The following is an 18,590-nucleotide window of genomic DNA, read 5'->3' on the forward strand; positions in this document are numbered from 1 at the left end:
TGGTAAATCTGGTTTTTAAATCTACCACTTGGGAGCGCCACCGCAGGCCGCAAATTTTACTATCAATTTAGGCAGGGACGTCAACTCACAGCCTCACCATGCTTTTACATCACTCAGTTATTGAACTAGAAGCGGCAGACTACGCTGGAACACCGTAACCTAGACCAGTGACACAGTGCCTGAAGATAATAGAGCCACATGTCGTCAGCCAATACTTGAGCATATTTGCTAATATACGCACGCAGTTCCGCATCAGAGTGACTGAAGGACAGCATAGTTTTATGATGAATAATCGCCTGATTAGGGCACATCGCTTCAACATTCACCTAAATAACTTCTAAATTTTTAACTTCAGTGGAACTAATCAAATGGCAGTAAATCAAAACCCTTAACATACGAGAGGTTTTGGTTATTATCTAACATTTCTCTGTTGGAAGCTGACAGCGGTGCGATCTGAAGTGTACTTTTGGCTGCAAGAAAAGTCCCGGAACAACAGCTGTCCCATGTCCATTCATAACGATTTGAGCAACGAGACGCTCGTAGAAGTTGACTGCGACAGTAAAATGAAGATGATGCTTGTATGCCAGGTGAGCATTTCTTCGGGGATTTACATTAAAATAAGTCAACAAGTAGGTTTGTCTACATGCAATACTGAAACTTTATACGTAATTGTCTTCCTTATTTTATATTCATTGTTTTACGAACAATAAAAAATTTCCAATCATATCTCGTACAGAAGCATCAATCTCATCGTCCGTCTTCCTAACGTTATATAGATTTATGACCAACAAGAGGAATGTTCACTTTACTTTTAGTTGATTCTAGAAATATTTAGGCGTGAAAATAGGATATATATTGCAAATTACATAACTACTCGTACTCAGTCATCTTAATATGAAATATAAAAAAATATATAACTCAGTACTCACTGCAGTGAGTAACAGAACGCATTTTGTCAAAATCGACACAAACGTGAAGTCAAAGACAGACAGACGGATGGACGGACGGACTGACCAACAGACGGACGGACATGATAAGCACAATAGCGCCTTTTTTCCTTAAATGAGAAAATGCTCTAAAAAGGATGATACCACAATTAGCAAAATCTAGAGTCACTCAATTTCTCAAAGTAGGTGATAAAATTTAAAAAGAGGCGCATGCACGTGAAAATTAAATTTATATGATAAAATTTTAACGAAACGTTAAACGTTAAATTTTAACGAAGCGAACACTTTGCAACCAGAGCGGTCAAAAGTTGGCCCGGTAGAGCGCGACTCGTTTTCTTATCTCCAGCGATCATGCCACTTCAACGTTATGAGTCTGAAATTGATCTGAAATACGGCTCTTCGTTCGTAAAAGTTGTTCGTGACAAAAATTCTTTCTTTATTTGAACCAGTTTTTAACAAAATTGAATGACCATTTAAGTGCAAAGGTAGAATCTAAATCTAAGTTAAAAACAGCAGTGAAGAACGTAATCAACAAGCAATCATTAGTAATGAAAAATTACGTGCAAACACTTTAATCTTGACAATTCCACGGATAAATATGGGGAAATTTCTATTTATAAATGATTTTGACCATGGCTCAACATTACTGATTTTATTCGCATGCATACGAGAGGAAAATACTTCAAAATAAAAAAATCCTATACTACTTGTTAAATGTTAATATTAAATATGGCTTAACGGTTATATTTTCGATTAGATTCCAGAGAACGCTTACTTCACTATGCTTGGTGAAGGAATGGACTCTTTCGGCAAGTTTTACTTGGTTAGAGACGGATTCCAGAGCGTGTACCGCACTCGGTACAGGGATACCATCGGCCTGAACAGCGAGAACACCGAGTATCAGATCAACAAGACCGGTAAAATATTGTTCTCAGCAGCCATGCAAGTCCTGGATGTTCCTATGGGAAGGTTTAAGTCCCATAGGCAAGACGGTCCAGAGGACGAACAGGAGACTGTCATCTCAGCCTGCGCAGACGTACGTTGAATAATGTAGTGTTAGATGGAATTAGAATCACATTTTGGAATTTTGAGAATCACATTTTAAATCGAAACTAGTATATGGTTGTATTTACGTTAACAATATGTAGTATTAGCAGTAAAATTTTGTAACAATGCGACACTGTGTCGTGTGCCGCTTAAAATAACTATCACTTAAAGATTGCTTGTATGCACGGCCAAGAATCCAATTGTGTAACCCATATAACTTTAAAAATGTACTATAATTACTCATGATTTATAACATAGCTTTATTAATCATCATCACCATTACATGAAAAATTTAGTCCATCCTAACGCATAACACACTCTCCGTAATATAATTTATTACCGACAGATCAACAACCAAAACCGAATGCAACGAATCATTTTTAATTACCACGTATTTGACTATCGTGGTAAAGCCTGTAACATTCACTACCTGAACATTCGATTTCATTTCACATTAGTTGAATAGGAAGCGATTAGTCTTCGCATTCGCTGTGCTTCGGCTTTTCTTTGGATCCATTCAGCTTCCTTTGGACTTTTTTTGGTTGGATCCTCTTCTCCTGAGGTCCATTTTGGTTCTTTTTATTTTGCTTTGCTTCCAATTTTAATTCACTTATTCTTATTAGCGTCACTTTTTTTGCTTGGCTTCATTCATCTTTCTTTCCATATTTTTTCGTATATCCAACACATTTTCCACACGCTGTTTCATGAATGACAATTAGATTTAATATTCTAAACAAACAATAATAATATCCTTCTATTCGTGCTCCTGTCCTCAGGAAGAGTTCACGTGCAACGACGGCTCGTGCATCCCCCTGACGCAGCACTGCGACGGGCTGCAGCAGTGCCACGACTTCGAGGACGAGGACTGCGATCAGAACAGCTACCTCGCACAGAACTACGACAAAACGCGCGCTAGTAATACCAGTCTCCCGATTAAACTTAATATCAGAATCAGATCCATTTCTGACGTGGATATTACTAACGGCCGTCTCAAGCTCAAAATTGAAGTGAGTATATGACACCGTTGACACATATCATTAGTACCGATTAGGTGACAGAACAAGTATTCCAAATTTGCAACATCCGTTGGGTTTATGGACAAATTACGGATATTTTTAGCTGCTCTTTATGAAGTTAAGAGATCATAATATGACCACGAACAAGAGAATACTATTACTGCCTAATCATTTCGTAAGCCTTATTTTATATGGACTGCGGTGCAATTGCTTATCAGCTTGGCGAGTTGACACGTGCTGCTCAATTGAGCTCCCATCTAAACTCTTATTCTCTAAGACTAAGTGACAGAAATTTTCTTTGATTAGGTTAAAACTTCTTGGAAAGACGGAAGGATTGAATTCGTCCAACTTCAGAAAGATTTGGAGAGGAACGTCATTTCAGAAGACATATGGTACCCAAAATACCACTTCGAAACTTTGGTGTTTGAGGACGAAAGGGATTACTACCAGGGGAACAACAGCATCTCGAGGCTCATGGCAGCACGAGGCAAGGCTACGGCCATCAAGACCTACAAGACTCAGAGGAGTGAGTAATCAGTAACACTGAACAATAACTTATACCGTGAATTTTGTTCATTTCCCCATCATTCCTATTTAATTTTTCTTCTAGCGAACTGTTTTTCCAAATTTATGCTGCGTTCTTCATATTGCTTCTTATCGACAGTGAACACTTTTTAACGTTTTTAGCAACAAGTAGGTATTAACGAAAAAGAAACGCGGTAGGTGGTTGGCACTTCACGGTCAATGGACGTTAACAAAGTTGTAAGCCGATAATTTTGTGAAGAAGGTACACAAACTACTTACCGGGTTTCGTAAAATTATTCCACATCTTCTATTTACATTCGTTGGAAAATATGTTAATCAAGGGAGACAATGTTGGCAGCAATGAAAGACACCAATGAACTTCATAGGTGGGAGTTCAGTAGGTAGTTTCTCCATAGGGTTTTACTAGTTTTACTATAATAACTTTCATGATTTAACATCGAATATCTCTCAAGTCAAAGAATTCATAATTTTCCACTGGGGAGTGGTTGTACGAATTTCCCATGTGGCAGTTCAGCAGTTTCAGAATAGGGTTTTCCTGAAATAACTTTCATGATTTGACACCAAATATTTTTCTTAAGTCGAAAAATTCATAAATTTTTTGCATGGGTAGTGGTTGTACGAATTTCATAGGTGGCATTTAAATAGTTTTAGAATATTGATTTCATGCAATACTTTTCTTGGTTCAACACCGAGTATCACTTTAATTGAAAATCCATAAATTTTATTCTAGGGAATAGTTGTATGAATCTAATAGCTGAAAGTTCATTAGCCTCTGAATAATGTTTTCCTGTTATAACTTTCATAGTTTAACACCGAATATCACTCAAGTCGAGGAATTCATCAACTTTTCCACTGGAAAGTCATTTTTCCACTAGGGGAGTGTAGCTTTTTCTGGCACATCAAATAAAGAAAAGGCCTTGTACGTCTCTGTTTGAAAAGGCCTAATCTGTCTAAATATTTCACGAAGACTAAAGCCAAAGATGTTTACTTTAACCGCCTCTGTAAACAACATCGAACATCTCCAGAGCGCCTGTACGAAGCCGAGGTGGTACACATTGAGCTCACTTCCTTCACTCTGCTCTGTGACTTCGACCTGACGATCTACCCTTTTGGGGTGCATCCCTGCATGTACAACATCACCCTAGAGGATCAGAGTGACAATGGTCCATACTTCAACATGTCCGTGAGTTATGATGCGCTCTATTGTTACCAGCAGTTTGTACAATTAGGAACAGTCGAGGGTCATACATTGACAAGTTAACCACCTCATACGCTGATTATTATCCTTATCGCAGGCAACGCAACTGGAGCTGAAAGAGCAGAGCATGTCACTTTTCATGGTGCGGTACAGCTGCGTCCAGGTACCGAGCAACTCAACGCCGCGCACCATCACCGTCACCGTGCGTAACCAGTCAAAACTATAATTCATGGTTTGAATAAAGTGAAGGAGTTAGGATGGAAGGAGAAATTCTATTAAAATGCTGATGCTTTTCTTTTATATATAGCTTAATTCTGGACAACATAGTATTCACGGTGATTAATCAGAAACTCTCACCCCCTCAGGTTTTACGTTACGTTAAGTTCCTAATCTCTAAAGTCAGGTTGATTTCCGAAATGGCTTACTAGGCGCGTAAACGATTCTCTTTTCGTGACGAATGACGAAATGACAAAGATAAAAACGACACATAGAAAAATTTACCAACGTCCTACATTATAGAAAAACTATCCTATTACAAAGCTGGGTCCAGTGGGTCATGGATGCGTAAGGCATCTATTACACGGCATGAGAAATTCTCTACAGGCCTAGGTACATGACTTTACACATTCTGGTCTAATACACGGGCTAATGTAAATTACAGAATCGATCAATACTCAGAAATCGCAAGTTTTAAACAAGTAACGGCTCTACCTCCATTAAATTTCTAACGAGTACATCACCAGCTTAATGGCGGAGACGTTACTGGTCGACACCTCTGTTACTTTCTTCGCGTTGTAACCATGCTTTCCGCTCTGGCTTTCCCTCTCACGGCCGGTCTGACCATAGAACTTGCGACGGCCGTATTCCAGGGAGTGGTGAAGACTACCTCGTCGATGACGCTACCCCAAGCTCTTTATCAGGTCCCGGCTGCTGATGATCGTGCCCCTACCGCTGCTGACGAGGACTACGACCGTATCATGTTGATGACCGCTTCGTGACCGTACTGCTACTAACAATGACTGCGACCGTATCGTGTTGAGGGCCGTACCGATAGTAATTTATTGTCCAGTGCTCGACAACTATAATCTTTATCTGCCTGCGTTATCCTAGTTGGACGTCTCAGGCATTTCGCGTGGTTTTTCTAAAATCGGGTATATAACATGGTTGTTTCGTTGAGTAGCACAACTGCCACAAAATCTCGCGCTTCTGCGTCAGTAAGACACCACTCGTCACCTCACAAATACGCCGGACGACTATTTCCTGGATAGCTCGCTTGAGACACCAGCCCAAGGCTAGACTCCAGACTCGACTGCCTCTCGCAGACTCGCAGTACGACTACGGCAGTAGTACGCCGTGCTAATTAAATGCTTCGCAACCCGCAACGCCCCGTCGCTAGATTTTTACCCTAAACGACCAACAGTTTTTCCCCTAAATGACCTACAGTTTTCCCCCATCAACATGAACAATCACTTTGCCTTATACTTTTCTATTCCTATCACATCAATCTCTTTCAATCCATGCCCTCGTTCATACCTGTACTATTTCGTGATTTTCTATCCCTATAAGGTTAAGTTAAATTTGTAGGTTACCCTACTCCGTATTCGTACACGTTCAAGCCCTAGTAGCCACCATTTTAGAAATTTAAGCAATTATTCAGAAGAGAACCGCAATCTACGTCGCCTCAAACACGGCAACTGCCCTAATACTCTGATTCTTTTAATCCGTTTTTCCGTTTTGAAACTTGCCTTTCAACAACACGTGTCATCTTCTAGCTCATGTTCACTTACATAACTGCACTATCACCGCCATCACGGCTGACTCGAAAGTATTATCGGATAATTAAATTTGTTGCCATATGCGAACGAATGATATTCAACTCAAATAACTCATTGAATTTGCGTTATTTGTCATTGTATTTAATTACCTATTACATTACCGTTATTGTCTAGTTTAAGCCTAGCATCTCAAGTCAAGTCATATTAAGTCTAGCTTGACCTGGCAATGATCGCGTGCAAAAACTGACCAAATTGGTCACGTTTTCGTTCGGTTTCGTTTTGCGGTCGATTTTCTTAGGCGTGGATTACATTTGTTTGGATTACATATGTAATCCACGCGACCATTGTAGGCTTAATGCACTGTAATTCAGAGATTCGGGATAGTTGCTATAACAACGTACGTTTCGTTTACCATTCGCATTCCTCTACACATTAAATATATCATTCACGGAACTCATCACATACAAGTAGTACAAGTAACTTCTTGATGTGAAGGCACAGAATAAATTTATAATAGTTGCGCAGCGACTAGTAATTCCGTTACGTGGAGTTGGGTCATAATATACGTTACGTGGAGTTGGGTTTCTGTGATATTGGACTATGTAATAGATCTATGTCATTTGCGTAAAAAAATACATTGAAGTTCACGCGCACAATAACTTCAAATTCTTCATTCGGATTACGTTCAACATTCACGCCTCTTACTGCTTCCGCACAACGTATTAAATAATGCATCCGCGCATCTCATTGAATTCTTTAGCCATTAGTATTTGGTTTAATCGTTTTCGTAGAATTCAGTAGCATTTTTAGATTTCTACTACGAATATAAAATATGAAAGTACTACTCATGCAGGGGTATGATTAATTGTGTACATAACTAACCTCGTTTCTAAATTAACTTTTTCAGCCAAGTAATTAATTTTGTGCCACAAAAGCTATTTATTTAGTGTCGTTATTGAGCTGAGAAGCTACTATTACGTTGAGTTGTGTTTGCACAAGCAGGTGCTGCTGGAGAGCCTCTACGGAGGCTTCGTGCTGAGCATCTTCACGCCGGTCGCGGTCATCACCGTCATCGGCATCTCCACGCTCTACTTCGCCTTTGAAAACTTCCAGTAACTATTATTTCCTTCCTTCTGAATATATTTTAATCGCAAAGATCTTCTTATGAGTTTCTAAACGATAAAACTATGGGTAAAGAAAATTTCGATTTGAATACCCAGATTCTATCTAGAATAAGAGCACCGGCCACGATAGGTAAAATCTGCGATGTGGAATTTATCGACCGAAAGCACTTATTCAAGTATTTTATTTTGAATAATTTGGTATGCTTGCATTGTTGTAATCGTTTTTAAAATGATTACATTATAAGTTTTCGCATTTTTTCGTGCAATATTAGTTATTCATTTTTTTAAACCTGCTTATCATCTTCCTTAGAAACCCACGAAAGATTTTTCTCATTCTTATTTCTCGGCAAACCGTGATGAAGTGGGACACTGTGGGTGTCGTGGGAAATAGATAGGAATTACTGATTGATTATTCGAGGTGTGATGAGTACCTCATAAATTTTTAAATTTACTGGAATTTACATTTGCAGCAAATCCAAATTTTTAAATAGTAAATTTAAATTTCACTTTTTTCGTCGAATAGAGAGTAACGTGTTGCAAAACTTATGACTCAATGAATAAACTGTGAAAATTTTTAGTTAAAGGAAACTAAGTCTCAATAAATGTGAAAATGCTCTCGGTTTTTAACTCCAAATGTAAAATTTTAGCAATTATAAAGTATAACGCTGAGCCCATGTGACTGCAGGGATCGTATCGCCGCGACGCTCGCCTGCCTCATTGTCGAGGCGGGGATCTACTCGCAAATCTGCGTCGTCATCCCCATCTCGGCGGCCCCGAAACTGGTCGATATTTATTTCTTCTACGGGATATTGAGGATGTTTTTCGTATGCATTCATCACCTGAGTGTGTACCGCTGGCTGATTTATTTGAAAAATCGTAAAGCTCAAGAAATAGAGAAGCAAAATGCTCTGGCATTGAAATTTATTAGGAAATTCACAGACAAAGCAAAAGGTCTCTCCTATCAAGCCGCTTCGAAGCACGACAAAGGGGCCAAGAGTGTCCCTGCTCTAGGGTCATCGGACTTAGACTCGGAAGGTGGAGTGAAAGGCTCGGGTTCACCCCACGCAAGATCATTCCTGGACTCGAGCCTGATCACGTCGGGGGAGTCACAGCGTCGAATTTCCCCAGGCGACAATGCGACAGAAGCAGTAAATGCGTGGACAGCAAATGAAGAAACGGACAAGAAATTGGCTGGTATGTATGCCAGGTTAAAAGCTGCCAACTACTTTTGCTTCACTTTATGGCTCGTCTTTGATTTTATTTTTGTTGGGCTAATATCTTATATGATTATTGTGTCGAGGCAATACGTCTTCGGTCAATTTCCTTCTATTACCCTTACCCAGTAAGAGTAATACGGTTATTCACTGAATCACTGTGCTCACTAAATGGCATTTATTCATTGATCTATGTCAAAGAATTTAAAGGATTCGACAACCCAAACCTTCGAAAAATCACAACGAAATGGTTATTCATATGTCATATTTCTAGTTATAGGTGAAAGTTAAGGTGGTGATAGTAGCGGAGGCAGAGTCATAGTGGTCCATTGTGAGCGTATTATTGTGCATTGTAGCTGTCATCGGTAGTATTCAAAGTGCAGGTAGGAGTGGTGATAGGAGTAACCTTAATCAGTATTCTGACGAAGGCGTACGATCCATTTTAGAAGTAAAATAACTTAGATCAGTGTCCATTCAAAAAAAAGCTAATAAAAATGATTTAAATCATAATAGTCGTTAGTTTAGCTTTGATGTTCGAATATTCACCATAGGTGTTCATTCGTATATTCATCATCAGTGTCCATTCAAAATAAATGTTAATATATATAGTTGAAAGCATAATAGTCGTTAGTTTAGCTTTGATGTTATGTTCGTATATTCAACATATATAGGTGAATATACCTCTAGCCTGGTGCGTGGACAGCAAATGAAGGAGCTAATCAGAAGCATAATTTTATATTAGGTGTTTAATTTTAATGGAAGATCCAGAGTAGCTCCTTTGCGCCTCAGCGTCTGCAGATAGCTGAGGTGATGTATGAACAGGTTTTATTTTAGCGCACTGTTTGACTATTGTACGTTACACGTCTTTGCAATGATTATATGGATGTTGGTCACTTGAAATATTATGAATAACTAAAGCTAAAAATCCTTCTGCCTATCTGAGGCAATTTTATTATGATATTGCAGATATATCAAGTGATGAAGCATCTAAGAATGACAATTTGAAAAGCATGTTTTGGCTTTCCTTTAATTGCCGATTTAAATTAGATAGAAATTAAAATGAATACGGAACTAAGACGGAGATGAATAGATAACTTTTGTCTTTGAAATTATGGGGCTATTATTATCCCAGTAACGTTTCTCCGGATAATTTGGCGACACCTTCCTTCAACTTTTTCGATAGACGCCTCACCTGTGTAGTGTTAAAATTGTGATCGCTGTTGAATCAATTTGTCTTGAAATTTAGAATTCGGTTTAGCATTTAGTTTTAGCATTTAGTGTCTCATTTACGAATGTTATTATTAGGTTTTCAGAATAAATTCATTTTGAAATTTATATGTACGTTGTTAGCAGCCACCCACTAAAAAGTTAAAAAGTGTTTAAGGAAATAATTTTTTATCCTAATTGTTTCAACCTAGTTTTACGAAAAATTGTTCGACTGTACAACAAAATTAACTAATAATACACACAAATTAAAGTTATTCTCTTAGTCTATACCTATGATCGATAAGGTAAACATGGATTCAGTTCAGTAAACATGGATTCAGCAAACATGAATGTTTCGCTGTTGTTTCCTGCGCCGACGGTCACGCTCGCACGGGGATTGGCTCCGGTCGTGGGTGAAGGACGGCCATCGGAAAAAGAAGATGGACAAAGGCAGACAGGATGGCTAAAAAGGCTGCCACCACTATGGGAATATTCCAGTTAGGATACGCTTAGGGTCGAGGGGAAGGAGGGGCAGGAAAAAAAGAAGCTAGACGGACTGGTAGAAACCTCCGCACTCGGGGCAGGCTGCGTTGGGTGAGCGTCTGACCCTGAATGGATTGGGCGCCAAGGAATTGCAGGGGTACTGACGGAGCTGTGGCAGCGCCAATGGATAGGACGGGGAAGCGAGGCCTCTTCAGAAGCAATCGGAGGAGATGGAGCAGCCAGACTACATTGCTCTCGACGGTCGCCACAACGCGGGCGATGATCTACCTACGGGGGAGCGCTTTTCTTCCCAGTTGGAGCCGGCGGGCATAATGCCGTTCGTCAGAAGGGATACCATACGGTGACCGCACCATGTCAAGAGGGATCTTTCAATGTTCGGTCCCCGAGGATGGCAGACATATATATGAAAGGAAGTATGGGAGGGCTGCTGGGCTCTGATAAAGTCTTGGTTCATACCATACTGCCGGGGCACGTGCCAGTTACTATTCAGTTCAATATTCTTTAATGCATTTTTGTAGAAGCATTTACACCAGTGGTGCAAGGCACTTGCCATGCCTGCCTGTACGGTCCAGCAACGATCAAGATATAGGATATTTTGACCGGGGCGTGACTGCAGCGTTACCAACTATTTTTCGGCCAACTATATCACATTGTTAGCTAAACCTACCAGATTATAGCAAATATGCCAGATCAAAAATATTTATACCAGACATCATCTCAACATACCAGATTTAGTAAATCTGTTTTTTTTATATACCAGTTCGGAGCGCCACCGCAGGCCGCAAATTTTACTATTAAATTAGGCAGGGACGTCAACTCACAGCCTCACCATGCTTTTACATCCCTCAGTTACAGAACTATGTTGGGGTATAAGCTTGTATATTATTATCTTACATGTTATTGTACTTGGGATTCGTCAATTATTGTGAAGTTGCTCAATGCCATTTTAGTTTAGACTTTACGGAAGTCGGAATGCGGAAGGTGTAAGTTGCTGCTAGATTATTGTGCGGTGTGAAGCCCGAAGCGGAGGTACGTAGTGTGTTAGGTCCTTTCGTGTATTATTAAAATACGATATGTGAATTTATTAGAATCGATGTATATATTATATTTGTGTTCCATTATTTCATTTGTATATTTATTACTTTATTTACTAGTTAGAAGTTTAATTATTGTTCATTTTACTCTTTTAGGAAAGCCTCAAACCTGAGACTCAAACTCGAGACTTAGTCATCTTCTCAGTTGGCCAGCACGTGAATGTGTATATTACAGTGGATTGTATATACTGAAACGGATTGTGCAATAAAGTGATTTTAATTAAAGACTATCAGTGAAAATGACCCTATACGATCAAGTAGGCTGAGTTGGTGTGTCGATGACCCAAACAACTAGAAGCGGCAGACTGCGGACTACGCTGGAACACCGTAACCCAGACCAGTGACACAGTGCCTGAAGATAATAGAGCCACATGTCGTCAGCCAATACTTGAGCATATTTGCTAATATACGCACGCAGTTCCGCATCAGGCTGCACCTACTCTTGCCTAACCTCTTCTGGCCTAACCTATTCATGCTCTCCAGGCTCCCAACCGCCTTTCAGCCTCTGATTGGCTCAACCAGCACAATTGAACAACCTATCTAACTTCCAGCAGCCAATGAGGTTAGGTTAGGTCTGCTTAAGTTTGTTTCGGGTGGAGAAGTGTTGCAACTTGTGCAGGCTAGGTCTCAAGAGGTTACGTATATTGGGCCTATCGGGCAATGGACTCCCCCAATCGGCTCATATATAGCCGCTGATTACAGTTAGGTGGCCGATAGGCGCCCGAGTCTCACTCATCTAAGGCTGACTGTCTGTCCTTTGTGGCGGCCCCTAATGGAACAAGAAACTCGACTGGGAGCTAGTACTTCCCGCATTCCAACAACTCCCGCATTCCACTATAACTCCCGTAATCCACTGTAACTTCCGTAATCCACTATAACTCCCGTAATCCACTAAAACTCCTGCATTCAACTAACTACATCATTCCATTAACTCCCGCATCCCACTAACTCATGTATATCAAGATTTCTATAGCCATCAATTGTTCGATAGTCGTCAGTGAATACGTTTCGTATTTGGCCGACCTCTTAAACCCGTGCACGAAGTTCTGAGCGCTCATACGGACTATACAGGCTAGCTTTCAGGTTGTCGTAGGTATAGTGGAAAATAAAGAAATAAAAGAATGAATGAAATTATGCTGAAAACTATAAAAACAAACGAACGACAAATACAAGAAAATAATATAAATCATTTGTACTGCTAGCCCTTGCCTATTAATTTGTAATCGTGTCGCAGGTTCGGAGCCTCGCGAAAAAGCCTAAATAAAGACAAATTAAGGAATTTAATTAATGGAGTACACCAACAAATGAACATAGCGCACAAAAATAATAGACTAATATAAATAAGAATATTCAAGATCACCCAGAAATCCACCACTACGTCAACCCGGAAGATATACACACGATAAACAATTGACAAGTACTAACCTCTGCGGTGGAACACATAGCAATGACGACTGACGAGGTACATGACGGGTCAACACGAGGTGACTTATAGTTCACTCAAACCGAAATGTCAGTATACGTAACCTAGATATTGATAAAATTATTATTGAAAGACGTTCCCTAACAAAGTAACTTGGTCGCTTGAATAATACGGTGGGAAAAGGAATATGCTACTAATTGATGAAATAATTACGTTGATATATGACATATGGTCACCAATACAAGAAATCATGATATTAAAAAATCATGAAATACAGAAAACAAGGTTCAATCATGACTGATTCTAGTAACTTTTGTGAATATTACATCTTGAAAATAATTAGTCATTTACAATACTTAACTTTGACTGCTACCGTAAATAGGCAGAAACTTTCCCCGATTAGGAAAAGTTGTGGTTTTCAAAGTTTTTCATTAATTTACTAGTCATGTCAGGTGGAGTGACGTTAACTTCTCGTTCAAATACTCCTTACAGATTTTTTATAGTTTGAAGATGACGTTCGCAAACATTGAAATTTAAATAAGACTAATGAATAAAATAATAAAGCGTTACGTCCATCGAACGGGGTAGCCCAGAAGGATCACAGCGTCATGAGATGAGGTGTCCTGCTGAAGTCCATATACTATAAAAAAATTATTACGAATCTTAACTTTGTCAGTCAATCACTGACGGCTCTTCAAGCTAAACCCACCAATCACAGACGAGAAATCAGCCACTTTGTGTACTTGGACCGCTACGTGTCCATAAGCAAATTTGGACAGTATGGTCTCAAGTAACATTTTCTTCGCCAGTATCAGAAACACTCGTTTTGAAATTTCATACAGAAGCTCATTCGACTTCGGCGAATGGAAAAAGCGGATCGTATGACACTGTACCGTTGACTGTTGCATTCTCGGTTTTATTTTTCTCGAACACAACCTACTGCTCACGGCAGAACAAAAAGGGCACAATACACTGTTACTATTAGCTATGAAGCATTCGTTGATGGAATTCATTTGGGTCGGGGCTTAGAACATTGTTATGTTATGGGTAAGGTCCCAACGGTAAGTACTAGTTCAGTTAGACATTTTAACTGACATTTTCGAGAACCATTCTCTCTATTCTGTAAAATTCTAGCTATGTATATATTTACTTCGCAAACTTAAATTTAGTCATTACATGATTTGTGAATGTTTAAACAGCATTGAAAGTGAACGTTTCTGCAGTTAGTTAAACTGGAAACTATTAAAAATTAGTTTTAAATTCAACATTCTCATGTCGTTGATTGGTATGAAGGTTCAATGCCAAAAAATTAGAACTACTTCAAACGCTGAGCACTTACTCCTCTGTATCATTTTGTAAATGACTGTCGAATACCCAAGTAAAAATTAGGGGTGGCGCATCGCTGATTATAGGTGGCGATGGTAGATTGCAGGTGGCGTAACGGTGGGTGGCCAGATCTGCCAAAAAATCGACAATAAAACTACAATAAATTGAGAGGGTGGCGAGTATAGGTGGCATTCATCGGTGAATCATCGATGATTTATAGCATCTGAATCATCGATGGCACATTGCAGGTAAATCTCTTGTACGCCACCGCTAACCGTTTTCCCAAACAGCACAGTACACGAAGGAATTTGTCACTATGATTTATCCAAGGTAGAAAGGAGTTATTGGGTTGCGGTTCATTCGAGATCCAGATGAAACCATGATTTCGTTCTGCGTGCTTGGCTTGTAAGATTTTGATTCACGTTTAATTTAGCGTGAATTGGGTAGGTACGAGTAAAACTGACGGACAGTTGTAGGGCGTTCACAAATTTTTCATGCTACAGTGAAGTAACTGGGCATGTATTGGACTGCTCCTGATATAAATTTTCCGAGTAGCAGTGGAAAATTTTGTTGCGAAAAAGAAAGTTTTCCAAAAGATGATGGCGAATTCAATTTTTCATGTGTATTGCAGCTAACGGCCACAATCTTCATTGTTTTGTTTTCAAAACATAAGTATTCTAATTGGTATATTATGCTAACCTCGAGGAAAATAAACTTTCTTCTTTATGTAACTCCATTACTCTTTTATTTCGCCTCAAGACTGCTCAATCGGTTCTGCGCCACCCTGAAAAATGGTAAATTGCGTAAATTTATTGCGAATTTTGTGCAGGCTCCAAGTATGCTGTGCTTAAAATATTGTGATCAATTGAGACTAATTGATTGTATCATTAAGTATAAATTATATGGTTCGATTATGTGTGTTTCACGGTATTTATATTATTCTCAAGTTGACTCATTTAACTAAAGCCACGTTGACGTAGTTGACAGCGGCCCGGCATCTCTAAAGCGCAGCGAGCAGCTACACATGTACACGTTCATACCTGTTGATTTGGAGCACATCGGCGTTGAGCTTCTTTCTCATTAATCATTAACACGTCCTGCTTGGAATACGTGTTTTCCGGGTAATTTGCTTGTCGAAATAGTATCCTCTTTAAGCAGAGGGATACGAGTAAAAATTCGGTTTTCTTTCGCTGACTTCGATAGTGAAATTTAATTATTTTGGGAAAATTCTCTTAAACCGCCAGATAATTATTTTGAGTTTACGTCTACATTTCTAATTAAGTGGAGTCTACGTCTTTCCTACGAAAAAAATTAAACATTAGGCTGCCGAAAAATAGTGACACAAAGTGATGAAGGCATTTCACGCCTCACTTTTCAAAAAGCATCGAGTGATAATTCGTTAAAACACGCAAGAATATACTTGACGAAAATATTTCACATCGAGCCGCTGTTAAAATTGGTGTAATGTTCACATTATGAAACTTCGATACTCATCAAGCATTTTCCTGTAGCCTTTGCTCTGAGCTGAACCATCGTTCGTTATGGATAAACGAAGTATCTTTCAGCGGCTGTTTTCTCGATTATCGCAGCATGTTCATATAAAATGGCGAATGGAACCATCTAATCATCACAGTGGGAGCATTAACTTCTATCATTCGATGAAATTAATATTTTCAATACTTCAGTTAAATCTTTTAAAATTACTCGACTGCTATGTCCTCTCCGATGGCGCAACGGTAGAGAGTCTGCTTCGCGTGCAGGAGATCGGAGTTCGAATCCTGCAGGCTGGGACTTTCTTCAAGTCGATTTCTCACGAGGTATGTGCATGGTACTCTGATAATTTGATCCTGTTACATGTCTGACATTGTTACTTGTACTGCCAGGGTGTATATTCATACGTAGTCCTCAGAGTATGGTTACCTGGAGCAATGTCAGTATAGGTGGAACATAGGCCGGACACGCCATCGATGCGTCATCGGTGCTCCACCTATAATTTCCACCTGTAGCCACTGATAATCATCGATGAGCCACCTTAAATTTTTATTTGGGTATTGATGGATTTCTATTCACACGTGAAAATTATTTCCAAAGTGCATCACAAAACAACCGCACGAATTTTTAAGTTTTATTTTTTCACTTCCTCGACCATGATGTATATACGGGTTGACAGGAATAAGATTATTGATATTTGCTGGTTGGATAAAATGGTGGACACACCTATTAAAAATCTAATCTATTTCAGTAGGGCTTTGGCCTACAGTTCGCAGCAATTACCGCCTCATTTCTTACTATACTGACTCGCACTAATCTTTAATTGTTCCAAATTATATTTTTTCCTCGGTTTAAGCACCTGCAAATTCTTTTAATGAAGATTGCATGCATCAGTTTAGATTAAAGATTTCTTCTGACAGTCCTAATCTACATTCGGTAGTAGATTCGATGTTAGAAACGGTTATTTGTGAGAATAAAATCGCATTTGTACACTGCTCTGACTATTGATGGAGGTTTCGGTACCACTTTAAACACTTCAAAATATAAGTATGTGTGAGCATAGGATTTTTAATTGCCTCATTTGTATAAAATTGTGCTTAGTGATGCAACATACAAGCTGCGGGATTGTGCAAGTACATGTTCGATGAGACCTTCAGTGATTGTATGAAACGTTGCCTTCGGATTCCACAAGAACTTCATAAAAAAGGCCGGGTTAACACCACACTGCCGGGCACATGCCAGGCATATGTCAGTGACTGTCCAGTCCAATATTATATAAAGCGATTCTATTGAAGCATTCACACCAGCCGTGCGAGGCACCTGCCATGCCCATGGTGTGAATGTTTCTATGGAAATGCATCAAGGTTTATTGAACTGGAAGGTGACTGGTATATGCCCGGCAAGTGTCCGGCACTATATTTGGTGTGAAACCGGCCTTAATCCAGACATTTTTGACGAATCAATGTAACTACCCAGACTTCGTGCTGGGCAGAAATTATTTATCTTTCTTCTTCAAAGACATTAATCACATCGAGACATTATATGCCTCTTGGATTCATAACTAGTTTTTTAAATAGCCGCGAAGACTATTACTTCGTTCTAGAATGCAGCATACAAAGAAAAATATATCAAGTTTTTGAATGCTTTTAACTTGTTATAAAATTTTTTGCAAGAAAATCAGGTGCATCCATGACTTTTTTCTCAAACTTTGTCTATATTATGCGAAAACTCGTTGAATATTGACTCTGAAATTCTAATCCCTATTTGAAATCCCTTGATATAGTAAGATAGACTCCTAAAAAATAAACTTCTGCTCTTCCTCTTCAATGGCAATTTTATTCGAATTTTTCTACGATATGCGAATGAATTATTTTAGTGGCAATGCTGATTCTGAGCAGTGCTCTGGCATTGCAGCAAACTGAGCAAATGCCGGCTTATTTGTTTTCAATAATTTTGCTATGAGCAGACAATTGCTAAACTTCTGTGCCCGATGCCAATTGCGAGAAATTTATATGAACTTTCGTGCTCGATATTACCCTGAAACAGTTAGATACCACATGGCTTCAGAAAGTTTGTTATCATCATCAACTATGCCATTTTTCATCTAAATAGGGGCTTTACATACAGGTACAAATTCATATAAATAGTCTCCCAAGCTTGTCGCCACGAATCAGAATCTTGCTTCTCTTCGAATGCTTCGTGTTACGCTGCGTCTCTTCTCCTGAAGAAATGCCTTTGTATACTTTCATGTATTTTTAATATTGTTGGAATCATACAATTATATGGAGAAATTTGGCATTGTTACCGATCTATTTTGTTCTTTTATAGCATAATATCTCTTTATAGAATGCCAAGCTACGCCTCAATCATTATTAATTTCATTCATCGCATTGAAAATACTTGATTTTCGGCACGGTTCACATTAACTCCTCCTTTTTTGGCCACTAATACCCCAGGATATCAGTAATACCCCAAGATATCAGTAATAACTCAGCTGCCCCATTTACAAAGCTACAATGATGAAATTATTAGCGTAGTAGATTGTCGTCAGTCTTGAAAAGATCCGGTCGAATGACTCGATTTTAGATCTGGGAACAAGTCACGAAAAGCACACGTATCGGCGACAGGCCATATCAGGCCTACTCTTCAGCGCCGACATCACTATGTTATGTTATGTTA

At 39.2% G+C, this 18,590-nt stretch overlaps 1 protein-coding gene across 1 annotated transcript; it reads left to right on the forward strand.

The window, feature by feature from the left end:
• Positions 1 to 437: 437 nt before the first annotated feature.
• LOC125177974 lies at positions 438 to 9,504 on the forward strand (the record flags this gene model as incomplete). Its single annotated transcript, XM_047880738.1, is given in 8 exon segments — positions 438 to 587; positions 1,705 to 1,983; positions 2,771 to 3,001; positions 3,317 to 3,536; positions 4,582 to 4,739; positions 4,852 to 4,956; positions 7,532 to 7,641; positions 8,339 to 9,504. Coding segments are annotated over 8 exon segments (1,848 nt in total). The 3' UTR covers positions 9,000 to 9,504.
• Between the last annotated feature and the right edge of the window lie 9,086 nt (positions 9,505 to 18,590).

The sequence above is a fragment of the Hyalella azteca genome, unplaced genomic scaffold, assembly GCF_000764305.2.
Source record: "Hyalella azteca isolate HAZT.00-mixed unplaced genomic scaffold, Hazt_2.0.2 contig6126, whole genome shotgun sequence".
Taxonomy (NCBI): Eukaryota; Metazoa; Arthropoda; class Malacostraca; order Amphipoda; family Hyalellidae; genus Hyalella; species Hyalella azteca.